Genomic DNA, 15,149 nt, shown 5'->3' with positions numbered 1-15,149 from the left:
GCAATATGTGGACCGCAGCCCGCCTGCCAAGGGCCGAGTAGGGTCCGTTGCGTGCCCGCCTTTAACGCCTCTCTCCCTACCCCCCCCTTTCGAAGATCCGTCCGAATCTTCCTCCCTTCTATTCCTCTCCCCGCTCCCCCACCCGTTCGACCAAAAATCTCACTGAAACTATAAAACAGACCCCTTCCAACTCCGGCCGACGGGGCTCATAGAAACCGATACAGTCCCGCATCGGAATGTCTTCCGAGGTGTTGAAAGCTTTAAGTTGCACTTCTTCTCACCTCAGCAAAGCCTCGTCCTCTTTCTCTTACCTCCAGGCCCAGACCTCCAGCCTCCTCGTCTCCTCCTCCTTCCGCCGCTTCCCCGGCTCCCGGAAGGCCGTCGCCTCCCCCATCCCAGCGCCATCCCCGCCGTCGATCCGCCGTCCTGATGGCGATCGCTGCTTCCCGTGGAGCACTTCCAGTTCGGTGTCCACCTCGAAGTCGAGACGGGACGGCGCCGGTGCCGTGTACGATGAGTTGCAGCTGTTCCTGGAGGTGGTCCCGCCCAGACTGCGGCGGGAGCTGGCCCGCCACGGGGAGATCCGGGAGCTGATCGAGGTAGTGATGGATCTCGGGAGGAAGCCCATCGCCCGATTCCCCTCCGGTGATTGGATCATGTCAGAGCAGCCTGTCGCGCTCGATGACCTTCGGCATGCCGTTTCGAAGGTAATCAGCGATGAGTTCTTTTAACTTTTTTGTTGCATTGTCTCATTAATTGTAACGGAGTCCGGGGTGATATCATTAAGTCTAAAGTTAAGCTGTTCCATAAAAAAGGTAATGTTTTATATGACGTCAAGATTTCAATACGATCGATTCTGCTTTGCAGGTTGGTGATTTTTCTGATGACAACCGCTCTGGCATCAATCATTCCCTGCATCGGATCAGTGCTATTCGGAATCGTAAGATGCAGATAATTGGCCTTTCTTGCCGAGTGGGTCGTGCGATATCGGGAAGTGCGGAGACCATACGTGATTTGGTCGAGGGTGGGGGTTCTATTTTGGTTATTGGACCTCCTGGGGTTGGCAAGACGACCTTGATCAGGTATTACTTTTACCTTATTTTTCTCTTGTCTTCCTTGCTGTGAGAAGTTGAAGTTGGAGGAGGACACCATGTTCCTCATGTGAAAATTCACGTTCCATGTTTCGCTTCAGTAGGAAACGTCATGGAATCTTTTTTTTTTATTTTTCTTTTTGTATGAATCAACTAAATGTCATAAAATCTTAGATGGTCATAAAGCTCAATTTTATTAGACTCTGACTGTACACGTACCAAGCTGGCACCGCAGTATGTACATCAGAAAAATAATCTCGTGTATTAGACAAACCCAATGTCTCCAACATTGTCTTGCTTTTGCCCTAGTCCGCTTTCCTCATCGGCATGCATTATGTTCTATGGGAAGCACTGGATATAATTAACTCTTTTCCAGGGGAGCTAAAAACCAGATTTTGTGAGTCCAGTATCAATGTTGTATCCATTCTGAGCACATGATATACTGTTGAAGATGGTTGATTTCCAACACCAATGACCATCTCTGGGAGTCGCCGCATACCCGAGCGTTCATTTACCATGGAGTGTTAGGTGATTTGAAAATGTAACTTGGCTGTGCTTTTTTACAGATACAAATGTCATGCAAGATTTGCATGTAATGCAGAATTTTGCATCCGTTTTCCCATGCAAGACGTAGACCTTTTTATTTTTGAAAATGGCAGTCTACATGATTATATCATCTGCAGATGAAGCAGTACTTTGACTCGAGATTTCAACATTATGCTGCGATCGCTAAACAATAACTTGTGTTGAAGAGTCAGTTATCGCAAAGCACAGAAACACATAATTGGTCATCTTCTTGATTTTCAAAATTTGATCCTGCTGAAATGTTCTTTTGATGCAGGGAAATAGCTAGAGTGCTAGCAGATGAGCACATGAAACGTGTTGTGGTAGTAGACACATCAAATGAAATTGGAGGAGATGGGGATGTACCTCACTCAGGAATTGGGCGTGCTAGGAGAATGCAAGTTCCCAATGTTAACATGCAGCACGGTGTATGTCTTTGATCTCATACTTTGGTCATCCCTGTGTATTTACATTCCCAAGGTCTTATACAACAAGAGACACCACGGTAAGATATTTTGTAAAATTTTGTTTCTTTATCTTATGGTCTCAGAAGTTTTTCGATGCCTCTGTAGGTTATGATAGAAGCAGTTGAAAATCACATGCCAGAAGTCATTGTAATTGATGAAATTGGAACAGAACTTGAAGCAATGGCGGCCAGCACTATTGCTCAAAGAGGTGTTCAGCTTGTTGGAACAGCACATGGAGTAACAATTGAGAGCATAATAAAAAATCCTTGTCTGCAGACACTTGTTGGTGGGATAGAGGTAACAAGTTATCTTTCTGAATTTTGTATCTTGTGTTGGGGTGAAATTAGCGGCTGAAACCTTGGTCATCTTCATGTGTAATGTTAGTAGAATGTTCAATTTCCTGGTGGTAATCTCTGATTGAGAGGTAGTACAATTTTCCTTGTTACACCTTTCTTCAGAAACAACAAATCTCCTATATCATGGTTAAGTTGGAGAATGGAGATTGTTGTGATGGTTGTTGATTCGTCTGAGAAGTCTTCTAATGTAAATAAATTATGGATAGAAGTGAAATTACTTGGATAATCACTGTCCGAGCAGATCAAGCAGTTATTTCTTATAAAAACAAACATCTCGGTTAAGCATGCTTCTGTTATGGTGAAGCGTCAATCTAATGACCGGGTACAAGATTTTTTTTCTCCCCATTCGAGTCACATTAGCCTAAAATACTTGACCAATCCATGGCATCTTATTTCCTGTCATAAAATCAGAGTCATGCAAACCAAATTATTTAATTATTAATTGTTTGAAATATATATGTATGCAGAGTGTTACACTTGGTGATGAAGAGGCAAGAAAAAGGAAAGTACAGAAAACAATACTTGAGAGGAAAGGACCTCCTACATTTACTTGTGCTGTGGAGATTATATCCAAGATGGAGTGCCGAGTTCATCACAAATTAGAAGCTACTGTAGATGCTATTCTGGCAGGTAGATTACTTTCATCTAATACTATTTGTATGAAACAAAAGATCAAACTTGGATGGTTAAGAATATGCCTCGCAACCAACAAGCTCTTCTCTTTGAAGAAATTCCAGTTTTCACTCTCTTCTCTCCATAATCCTGCCTTGCAAATCTGCATCCAACGCCGTCTGCTCATCCTTGGTTTCTCTCACATGTGTTGCCTGTGCCAAGATCTTGTCTGTTAGAACTGCAAACATTATTTGAGCGATGCTCTGATCTGTGCATTAGAGTAAAAGCACAATTTTCAAGATATTGGTCAAATCGGACTCTTCATATCAGATGTTTCTCTTTAAGCAGGTAAGTCTCCTCTGTTTGAAGTACGTAAGGTGGATTTCAAAGCTAGCAATTCAACAAACTCTGTTCCAATACTCGAGAAATCTAATGAACAAGAATCTTCCATTAGCTGCAAAAATGATGTGAATACTGAGACAGTGCCTCATCAAGGCAATTATGACGGTACTGCTATTTATACCAAGAAAGGCAAAAATAAGGCATCTTCCTCAAGGAGATCACCTGTGCACGTGTATACCTACCAGGTATATACTGAATTCCGCTTTATGATGTGAATTGGTAATGCAAGTTCTATAAATGTATATGCATATTTGCTTCTCTATACTGTGATTTGCTTAGAGTATTTCTTTCTGAACTGTCGTAGTGACTTTAAAGGAGCTTCTCCCCCCCCCCCCCCCCCACCCCAAAGGAAATACATGACTTGATATTTCCAGGGGCATGCATTATTCTCTATTAATATACGTTTAGAAATGTAACCCTTGTCTGGACAGTGTTAGTTCAATTTTGTTCCATTTGATATATATATTTCTGTCTTCAGACACTTCGTGAATCTCATGACCACCTCCATCCAGTCCCTCTTCTGTTCTTAGACTCAAGCTGAATGTAAGTCATAGCTTTCGATAAAACTTGATTGTTCTTAAATGTGGGTAGAATATGTACCCCTCATGTCATAGGCATGTGATATTCCTGAACTACATAACTTTCTGAAGTTCATACCCGTCTTATCAGTTTCACTATTAGTTCATACAATATATCCTCATACGTCTTCCCCATCTATTCATTCCATATCCTATTTTTTTAAGAAAAAGAAAACCAGTAATTTCTGCATATAAATTATAAATAAAGAAGCGACTTCAGCAGAGAATTGGATGGAAAAAAAATTAAATTATTGAAACAATCGTTTTTTTGGTTGGCTCTCTGTTAGATCTTGGAAGCTGATCTACTGCAAGTTGCAAAAGTAATGGGTCTCGAGAATGAAATAGATGTAACCGATGATATTGGTACTGCAAATGCAATTCTTGCATCAAGTATTGAATTGAAGCAGAATCCTTGGATTCATAGTGTTGCAAAGTACCACCAATTGCCAGTATTTGTTATCAAGGTAAGATTTATGTTTATTTTATGTCTTTTTCTGAATTACAAGTCTTTCAATTTCGCTGCCTTCTGTATTTTAACTTGCAGACAAATACTATGGCACAAATTGTAAAGGCAGTAAAAATGATTCTAGGGATGGATACCATTGGATCTTTATCAAATGCCTCAGTAAATCATATGGCAAGAGATATTGAGATTGAAGATGATGCACCTACAAGAAAACCGTCCTTGGAGGAAATGGACGCCTTGGAGGTGCAATTCTCTGAATCCTTCTATTATATTAGTCTCTCGTCTGAACAGTTAATTGAAACTCATGGATTCTTCAAAATTTGGGTACCATGCATTAGTGTATTTTTGTTTCTTTTTTTCTTTTTTTTTTTTTTTTTTTGTGTGGGGGGGGGAGGGGATGCTCGGTTTTTGAATAATGGTTACACTCCCCAGCAATGTTTATCCAGAGGAATTTTGCATTGCATTTATCGCTAGTTTCATTTGTGAGAGAACTTTCTGAATAATCTCTGTAATATATTTATCTTGTGTTTCATTTCTGTTGCCCGATAGCATATTGTTTCTTGCAATTATTGTGAGCCCAATGGTCTAGGTACTTAATGCGAATTGCTTTCCACAGGAGGTTCGACTGGCTATTGAGTATATTGTAATTCCTGGTAGAGAACCTGTGGAACTCCTGCCTAGATGCTCGGAGATAATTGCTCGTCAGCTGGAGCTTGTGGAGAGCTACCAGCTTGCTGCAGAGAAAAAAGGTACAGAGTTGAACTCCAGGCTGCAGATTCTTCCCATGAGGCTCAACAAGAAAAATTCATCTATCCGTGGATCACATTCATGCGAGCAAGTGGGTTTAAATTCATCAGCTAGTGGGTCCAGGGGTACCAGTGTTTCTCGCCTGCCCCTTTTGCCTGAATAAGTGACTCAGAATTCCCACTATAATGTAATTAAGATTCAGTAGTTAGTTGTACCACATCATGTACAGAAATGTAAATTATGATGCTCATTCTCTAATCCAAACGCATCTCTGGATGTGATTCGTGTCATTTTTTAAATAAAAATTGCTCCTCCGTGGTGCTTTCCTCTTCATTCTGAGTTCAGGTTTCTTTCTTAGAAGGCCTCTCTTCTATTTGTTTGCGTCTGTAAGTTTGAGGAGTCTGAATGCCGGTGGTGGTGCATCTGCAGATTTTTGCACCTATGGAGGAAATGATGAAATGCATATCATTCATCTTCAGCAATTGGATGAAATATTCTGGGATGTTTTCTTTTTTTTTTTTCTTTTTTTTTTTTGGTATGAACTTTGTCATGTTTTCATTGGGACTTGGTTACCTTCTCTAAACATTGTGCAAATTGCATTTTTATATGTGCTTAAGGAGCCACCTCTGCCCACAGGGAAGATTTGCCCGTGTGTTGAGTGGTTATTTATTTATATATTTTTGGTACAATGGCGTCTCCTGGATATGGGTGCAGGTAACAAAATATATAAAAAAAGAGTTGGCAAAAAAAAAGAATGAGCAGGTGCATGATTTTTCGAAGAAAGCCTCTGAAATGATGAGCTGTATAGAAGACAATTCAGTTAGCAGTACTGTTCGTCTCTTGATAGAAATAAATGGTTCGGAAGAAATCACTAGCCCTATTATTTGAGAGCGACAAGTAGACTGGTCATAATAGCCTAGGTCAAGCTCAGGCTCGAGAGGTTTCTCGGCGCTCGGAGGTTATTCATTTCACATCTCCCTTGGGCTTGGGAGTCGTGGTGAATCTTGAGAAGTTACTGGTGCCAGTACATACAAAAGTTCAATGCCAGGATGTTACTTATTTTACATCTACCTCGGGTTTGGGTCTGTTGAGCTAAAGTTAATGGTTTGGGTCGTCCATGGCTCAAAATTCAAAATTGAGCATGAAAATCCCATAAAGATCACTTAGATTTTAAGCTAGCCAAATTGGCAGGATGGGCTAGGTTGAAGGTTAGGTGAGACCGGGTTCAAACTTAGGATCCTGGTGTCCGTATCCAAGCGACCCCTGTTACAGGCAAGGTGAAAGGAAAAAGAAAATCAACAGAGTTGAGCAAAAATTAGATGCCAGGACCGGAAGGAAAACTGCCCTTCCCAAAGTGAGATTGAGAGAGTCGGAGGTGAGGCATCACTAAGCTGGTTGGCAGCTTTTAATTGGCGCTTCGTATGTACGCATATATCTTACCAATTTGTCCATTAAATTATATTCATCATTAATAGAAATTCCCTTGGAGTCACGTAAGTACACCAACCTATGCTGCTCGACCGGGCTCGTCCAGACCACAGTCGATGCCCCGCGGAGGCTCAGCTCCAAAGAATCCTGACCGTCCGATAGATCATCAAATGAGTTGCTTTTGGGAACAATTTAACCTAACCATGGACTGCGAGTCAGTCTACCAGCCGCCCCATCCCCATAAACATTATTAAATTCATAGGGGCCGACTGAGCCCTAGGGTTTCCGCATCCGGTCCTTCTTCCTCGCGGTAGTAGGTTTTCCGCCCCCTCCCGTCTCCACTCCTCTCTCTCTCTCTCTCTCTCCCGCCCCCACCTTTCTATTCTTCGATCCTTCTCCATGGTTGCCGAGAATCAGCGGTGGAGGGGGAGAGGGGTTGGAAGATCTTGACTGGATTCGTTTGCGGATTTCGAGGGTTCTTTTCGATCCATCTGAGTCTTCTTGGATTTTTTTTTTCGTTCATCAGGTTTCCGAAGGAGGTTTTTCTTCTGAAGATGTCGCACAAGGAAGAGAATCGTATCTTTGTGGGAGGCCTGTCCTGGGAGACCGGGGAGCGGCAGCTGGAGCAGGAGTTTGGCCGCTTCGGCAAGGTTATCGAGGCCCAGGTTTGGCCTGATACTCCATCTCCCCATCTTTTCCCTCACCCAGTCTGCCTTTATTTTGGATTGTATGTGATTATTATGTAATTTGAAAAAGACTTTCATATTTTCTTGAGGATTGTAAGATAAAAAGAAAATCTTATGTTGCTATAATCGCCCATCGACAGGGTCATTGAGATTTTGAGAAATAAAAGCAATTAGGGAGCCGGATATTGCGTTGTCTGGTGAATAATCTCAAAAAGCTGACTATCTGATTCTGTTATGTTGACATAAGATTCCTCAAGTTATTGAATTACTTTTAGATTTGTTTGTTAAATCTGTGAAATTTAGGTAATGCTAAAGGTTTCGACCACCAACAGAAATGTATGAGGTTTACAAAATTGCAGTCGCATAAGCTTTTTTTTTTCTTTTTCCTTTTTTTAAAAGTAGAAGCGATCGTGTATGTGATTTTGCAAAAGTGATGGAACGCATTTGAAAGGAATGCGGATTTTACAGGCTGTTTACTGCAATAGAGTGGTTTTGTTTATGTTGTTTATGCAAATTTATTTGTTTTATACCCGTCATTGTGGTGGCTAATTATTGATTCTTCTTTTTCTTTTTTTTTCTTTTTTCTTTTCTTTTGGAATCTGGTTATGATCGCTTGGGACACCTTAGTTGGGGTTGTGTTACATTCTTGGCCTGTTAACTTGCATCAAATTCCCGGAGGCTGTTCTCACTTGATCAGTGATGTGTGATAAGAAACAGAGGGACTCAATATGGCTAGTATGCACAAAAGATCATGTTCACCACCTTTAGATGTGCTGAATGCCAGTCTACGTGAAGCAGAAAGTCAGTTACCTGCTCATTCTACATGGTTCCAGTTAGCTGGAAGCAGTTGTCCTTTGCCCCGTGTGAGTCAACCATCATTAGTTCAGCTTCGAGGTTCCACCATAACATAAATATAAATTATTTTGCTGCTGGCCAAGGCAGTTCTGTTGAGGATTAGTTGTCCGTTGATAACGAGGACTTGGGCTGGATCAAGGATTATCTGAAATCCTTCCCTGTTCTTTCCTATGGTCTGAAAGAGCTATTGTGCCATGTTAATGTTTGTTGCTGAAAATCTTAACAGAGATCATATGCAGCTATTGATAATTGATCTATGGCACTGAACATCATGATAAAATTTTGTATGCCTGAGACCATTGGCCTTCTATGTTTGACTTGCACGAGAAGTTCATGGTCAACCGGTTTGTTTTGTCAACATGTGCAGTGGGATTCATAACAGTTTCTGACCAAATTGTTTATTTTGCAATAAGGTGTCTCATTTAACCATAACTCCTTTGGGAGGAAGAGCAGCGTGCCCGAGATGCCATTGCCTAGGATGTGTATATCTCACTTATCTTCAGGATCAGCATCAAGGGTTATGCAGCACTTTGCAAATAAGTCGATTAGTTTTCCTGGTCTGACTAATCTGTGATGTTGGCTCCGCACAACTCAGTACCAACTCGAGAAAATCTTGTTTGCTAATCTCTGTTTTTTGCTGAGGAAACTCATTGTGGTCATGCTTAGTTAGTTGTGCTCAATGCTAGTGATCAGCTCAATTTGGGAATCTTCTTAGCTATGTTAGTTATCACCTGTAGATAGCACTAATCTGATGCTGCTACTTTTTTTCAATTTTCCAAGGGCACTAGATACCGAGAGCTCCATTGCTGCAAGACTTGTGAATTGTGGTTCATTTGGCAAGCTCATATTATGGCATATCTATTGCAAATGCTGGTTGCTGAATGTTTGGTGCTGTACTTAAAAGTTTTCCTGCTGTTCCATACTACAGTGTCGCATGCATGGTTATAATTTTTTTTTGCCTTTCCTTTATGGTTGCTGCATAATTGGTATGGTAGAGCAGTATGCTGCTTGATTGGTGTTATCCAAAGTGGAATGCCGTATTTCACTGAATTATCTGCATAAGGATTTTGAGACCAATATTACCTGAACTGTTGTCACTTGCACAGAGATAGGCCATGTTGTGCTTGCTCCTTGCACGCCATTTCTAGGTCATCTAGTTTGGTTAAGTACTTGGTGGGACTGTTCTTATGCTTGCATCTGTTCGTCATCGAGGGCAGTTGAGGTGGAATGCCAGCTTTGTAACGAGGCCTATGATCGGTCTATGATCGGTACACCTGGAGTTGTTCTACTGATCTGCTTGATAGTCAGTTTATACCAGATGAATGAAAATATTTTGCTGTTCTACTGGTTCTTGAGTGTGAAAATTTTCCCCTATTAGAACCATCATTTTGAAAATGCACATCATGTGTCAATAGCCCATGACCATGCTTGTCACAGCATTTGTTGGTAGTTGTTTGCTTGTAGTAGTTTGGGCAATATTGGAGGCTTCATTCAATGAAGGAGTTGCTTCAGTGTTATAGCTTAATGATGTGACTTGTTGGCTTTTCAACATGGTTTGTAATTGAAAGATCTGATGACTTCTTTAAAGCTTCTTGAATCTCAGGCTAATTGAAAAAAAATTCTTTTTGGAAATTTTTCCCTTCAACTTCCCTAGCCATCCTTGCCTTCACAGAACTACGATCAGTATTAGAATTTTGAGTGCTGGTAGCGTGATTACCATGATGAGAACTAGAAGTGTAATTTTCGATAATGTGGTTGAGCTAATGGCAGGTTTTGTGATTGGTACTTGTAGTCTCTACTGCTAATCTATGAATATATTCAGCTCTGATGAGATATGGAATTTTATTTCCTAGTAGAATGAATGCATCAGTGATAAAGGGTGGCAGTATGCTGGTAAAGTTTGTTAATTGATATCACGAAGGGCTGAATTCATGATGAAGTGTCTTGGGAATTTGCAATTTGTGATTCCTGTTTATATTTCAGGTATAAGTTATGACAATAATACAGCAACCTCGTCTGGAAATTGAGCTGAATATAAATTCATGCGATCTGATGAATAATGTGCTACATTCTATAAACATTGGCTAGAACTGTCAAGGTAGTTTGTGGCTTCGGAGTAGATGTCATATCAGTTAGAAATGTCTAAATGTATATTGGGAACCTGGGACTCACTTGAGTGTGCTTTATGGCGGCATCAAAAGTATATTATTTATCTATTTTTCATCATTCAGGTAATTGACATTTGTGGTTATGGATAATCAGGTTGATCATGAGCTAAATATTGCACTAAACCTTTCTTCCTTTTTAATCTTGGCAACTTATTGCTATATAATTACTTCAACAGTTCAACTACTATAATTAGTTCTTCACTGTAAACCTCACCCCTTTGTTTTGGATAAAAAAGAGAACTTGCTTAAGTATTACTTCATAATTTTTATTTTCAGTTTGAACTATCAGTTTTTAAGGTCAACGATGACAAGTTGTGAAGTGACCATTTGTTTCCAGATGCCATCCATGCATTGATTCACATTATGAGCAGATCCTCTTCCCCCTCATTTTGTTACCTACACTGGTTCTTTTTTTTCCTAGGTCTCTCAGATTTCTCATTTCTCTATTAGTGTTTTTCATTTGCTTTGCAATTATCCAATGTTGATGCTGCCTCTTTTGTTCTTCTCCTCCGGAATGCATGCTTCCTAGTTTTTTTTTTTGCCTCAGGATTGTTAGAACTATATCGTTATGTTACTGGTTCGGTACGGTCAGTGAGGTACACCCCCTGTGCTGCAAGCTCGCACCACTTTTCTCAGTCCTAGCCATCATACTTCCCAAAATTAGGTGGTACTGGTCGTTAAAGGATGGTTCCGCTTGTTCAAGCCTGTATGGACTGATTTGACTTATATATAGAACTGAATCTCGGTACCATACCAATGCTTGATTGATACAATATTGGGCATTTGGTACGGCATATCTTGGTTTGAAAGATGTTAAACATCTAGAGCAAATGGAATGAAATGATTTTCAGCATGGTGTTTATGCTAGCATATACAGACGTTTATGCTAGCATATACAGACGTTTATGCTAGCATATACAAGCATTTTGTCTTACCACTTGTTGATTGTTGCTCATTCGAGAGGTATTCTTATGATTGTCTTACTTCTGCCTCATGTATTAGCGTCCAAGTTATGCTTTGTTTACTTAAATTACTGTAAGAAAAGTTCACAATTTGTTTTGTACTTAATATTTTGTGTTTGGATATATTTGTTGGGCATCATTTTGTGATTTCATATTTCTAATCAAGGTTTATTGTACCATTAAGGTATTTGTCCATATTGGTCCAGTACTGACCCCTCCATCCCTGTATTAGTTTGATTTAGTATATGACTCAAATTGGTCCGTAACGGTCCAAACTGAGTGAAAGTGTCTTGTATTGCCTGGTACCAACTTGTACCACCCAATTTCAGGTGATACCATGATTGGGAGTGAGAAAAAAGTCGTAGAAGCTCGTCTTGGTATGGGATGCATATTGTGTCGTACCTAAACTGGTAATTAACTGGTATGGCTTCCAATGCTGGTTCTATGGACCTTGTTTCCAACAATGTTTTGATGGTTAGATGTTCCTGTCCAATCTAGATTTTTAGCCATGATTTTGTACTTCTATTGTCGCAATAATGTTGAAAACAGGCTTGTCAAGATTTTGATGTTTTGCCTTTCAATTTCAACTGATATGGGCTTTTAGGTGCATAAAAAGCGGTATAATTGTTACTCTAGAATCATAATAAATATGAGTGGGTTTTTTCATTTTAAGCTGATCCTGAATCGGGTTCCACATTCTTTTTTCTCTTAATAAACGCCCACCTCAGAAGTATATCATGCTAGTTTAAGTCCTATGAAGACAATTACGAAAGCATAGCAATTTTCTGTTGTTCTTTTTCTGGAATTTAAGCTGGGGTTTCATAGGCTTCCATTGTTCAAAGGGATCTCCTTTTTTGCATGTAAAATCTATCATTAGTTTGCCCGTAAATCTTCAAAGCTATGGAGATCAGAATTACCATTCTGTTCATGTTAACTCCCTTAAGCACTGCAAATCATAGAAAAAAAATTAGTGCACAATTTTGCTGTAAACTTGGAAGGCAAGCAAGAACTTAGTGGATCATATTTTTTTTAAAATTTGATACACTACTTGTTTAAGTTTGGGTAGTTTAAAAGAGGAATTCAGTTCAGATTTGTGGGTTCTTATCATTCTCTCTCTCTCTCTGTGTCCGTGTGTGTGTGACTGTGTGTGTAACCATTCATTAGGGTTGGCTGACTGTCAAAATATGATTTTGTTCTGAACCAAAAATTCAAAAATCTAAGGGATGATATATCTGTCCCTTGCAAAGTTATGAGAAAAGAAAAAAAGGTTTAAGTTATTCCATACCAGTCTTTTATTTAAAGTGTTTTGCAATTAGATTTGTGGGAGGCTTTGTAATTATGTATTGGGTGCTCTGTTTTTAGTTTCTTTTTCTTAGCTTGTATAGATCAGGAAGGCACTTTCTGTCTTTATCTAAGCACACGACATAAGATCATTATGGCAGCATATCATTATGGTAACATTTTCCTCCCTGTCGTGATTATTATATTCTAAATTAGGTTCACAGATTAAAGTTAGAAGACTTCTGATAGATTGACAGCCTATTACATAGATGAGATTATTTACAAGATAACCAATACAAAGTGTAGAGTTATTCTCCAATATATTTTGGAGGTGGATATTAAGGTTGCTGCTTTATAATTCTTTCACGGCTGAGTTTGGGTCCTTCAAGATCAATTGTTTTGAAGGGCTTATCTTAACTTCCCTGGTTCTACCTTCCAGTTTCCTTGTAATTTGAAATTTTAAATTTAGTCCATGGGGCTTGCTGTAGAAAACATCTGTGTACACTTGATCTAGCATTATTAATCATAATCATAGGATCAACCTTTCTAAACCTTTTTATGTCTATAACATAAATTCAGCTAAGTTGTTCTGCTCTATACCATTTGCTCCATCTGTCATGACACCTTCTGCATTATGGCATGGTAGTTGAAGTTTTTATTCAGTACACTTGGCTGCCGTTCATGTTTCTGCTTATGTAATTACTTAAGGTTTCTGTGATTGTAAACATTTAGATGTTAGATGTCAGCACTCTTCTAGCATAGGTGGTCAGCAGTCCATACAGGAGTCAAAGATCAAGGAGATCATGCCCTTGATTGTGGTGTATCTTCAGTTACTTTGTTCAGTGGTAGGGATATGGCTGTTGTTGGATTGGGCATCACAGGTTTTAGGTGAGTGGAATCATAGGTGTGCTGACATTGAAAATATAACATTTTGGGTCTTGTCTCTACCAAAACACAATGCCATCATGGTAGGCAGATTGAGAAATCTGCTCCCTTTTTCTAAGGTGCTGTTGGGTTAATAATGCTGTTATGTGCAATCTTCTGTTGCCTTGAATTTTTAATGTCTGATTGCTTAAAAAAATGTAAAGATTATATTCAAACTTTAAGCATGGATTGTCCATGAAGGACATCTAGTTCAATAAGTTATGAATGTTTATTGATCGGATGCATCCTAACGCATGATTTGTATTGTTTTTCCTCTCTTCCTTTTTTCATGTTCTAGGTTTTTTTACTATTACAAATTGCTTTGTTTATGATCTTCTATATGTTTTAACATGTCTACTGCCCAAGTTGCACAACATTGGTTGTAACCATCAGGTGTCCAAACACATGATATTGAACTACATTAAAACAATGTGGTGCAAAACTTTAATTTCTGCATTTCTGCTTATTTCATTTATCTGCTGTCACTTAGCATTCTTGCCGTGTGTAGGTCATGCTAGAGAGAGACACTGGCCGCCCCCGTGGATTTGGATTTGTGACATTTGCTGAACCACGCGCTGTGGAGGATTCCATCAGAGAGATGCATAACCAAGAGTTGGATGGTCGGGTCATTTCAGTGAACAAGGCTCAGCCTAAGATGAGTTCAGATGACACTGGCTATGGTTATGGTGGTGGGGGCTACTCATCAGGTGGCAGAGGGGGCTATCGTGGTGGTGGAGGTGATGCCCCCCCACCTGTAGGGCATGGCGACTGCTTCAAGTGTGGGCGTCCAGGACACTGGGCCCGTGAATGCCCTTCAGCTGGAGGTGGCGGCGGAAGATTCTCTTCTCGTTCCAGGTTTGGTGGGAGTGGTGGAGGTGGTGGGCATGGCGAGCGTTTTGGAGGGCCTGACCGCTATCACGACCGTTACATGGATGATCGTTATGATGGAGGCCGTTATGGGGATCGCGACCGTCTTGACAAGGACAGTAGGTATAGTGGTGTGCGTGATCGCTATGCCAATGATCGATATCCGCCTGGTGATCGCATTTATGGTGATAGATATGCTGTGGGGACAGATCGTTACCCTCAAAATGGTTATGGCAAGGAAAGAGGTTATGACAAGGATGGACCACGGGGTAGCAGCGGCTATGACCGATATGGACAGAGGGGTGGTGGTGGTGACAGATATGGCGGTGGTGGACCTGCACGTAATGAGGGGGGTGGTAGTTATAGGGACAGACCTGGGCCTTACGATCGTCCCAGCAGGAGCGGACGCCCATCATCCTATGATGATCGCTACTAATGCATGTTGATTGCTGTTATGGCACTCGCTCCTGCTATTGGGTTACATTTATGGATGACAGAATTTTGGGTATTGTTATATGGTTGTGTTTGTGATATTTTAGGATGTGTTCTGGACCGATGTGATGATTTTGTTTTGTTTATAGGACTCACAACTATCATTTTCACAAGCTAGTAGAATTCACTCTGGATCGAGCTTGGGTTCTGTTGCTGTATGATCCTTCACTGCTATGAGAATCTGTTAGAATCTGTTTCATTCA

At 40.3% G+C, this 15,149-nt stretch overlaps 2 protein-coding genes across 5 annotated transcripts; both read left to right on the top strand.

The window, feature by feature from the left end:
- The first annotated feature begins 13 nt into the window (after positions 1 to 13).
- Positions 14 to 5,616, top strand: LOC103712029 (protein SEEDLING PLASTID DEVELOPMENT 1). Its single transcript, XM_008798400.4, has 9 exons — positions 14 to 707; positions 868 to 1,082; positions 1,933 to 2,083; positions 2,228 to 2,419; positions 2,946 to 3,108; positions 3,439 to 3,677; positions 4,358 to 4,534; positions 4,615 to 4,779; positions 5,153 to 5,616. Exons 1-9 carry the CDS (start codon positions 237 to 239, stop codon positions 5,444 to 5,446), a joined length of 2,067 nt encoding a protein of 688 aa, XP_008796622.1. The 5' UTR covers positions 14 to 236; the 3' UTR covers positions 5,447 to 5,616.
- Positions 5,617 to 6,948: 1,332 nt separating this feature from the next.
- On the top strand, positions 6,949 to 15,149 carry LOC103712030 (glycine-rich RNA-binding protein RZ1C-like). 4 transcript variants are annotated; one of them, XM_008798401.3, is made up of 3 exons: positions 6,949 to 7,024; positions 7,238 to 7,376; positions 14,096 to 15,149. In XM_008798401.3, exons 2-3 carry the CDS (start codon positions 7,266 to 7,268, stop codon positions 14,888 to 14,890), a joined length of 906 nt encoding a protein of 301 aa, XP_008796623.2. In that variant the 5' UTR covers positions 6,949 to 7,024; positions 7,238 to 7,265; the 3' UTR covers positions 14,891 to 15,149. The 4 variants fall into 4 exon arrangements, with proteins under 4 accessions (XP_008796623.2, XP_008796624.2, XP_008796625.2 ...); XM_008798402.3 differs by having other exon boundaries at positions 6,958 to 7,028; XM_008798403.3 differs by having other exon boundaries at positions 6,982 to 7,021.

Source organism: Phoenix dactylifera, unplaced genomic scaffold, assembly GCF_009389715.1.
Source record: "Phoenix dactylifera cultivar Barhee BC4 unplaced genomic scaffold, palm_55x_up_171113_PBpolish2nd_filt_p 000204F, whole genome shotgun sequence".
In the NCBI taxonomy this organism is placed as follows: Eukaryota; Viridiplantae; Streptophyta; class Magnoliopsida; order Arecales; family Arecaceae; genus Phoenix; species Phoenix dactylifera.
This window is presented reverse-complemented; position numbering and strand designations above follow the sequence as displayed.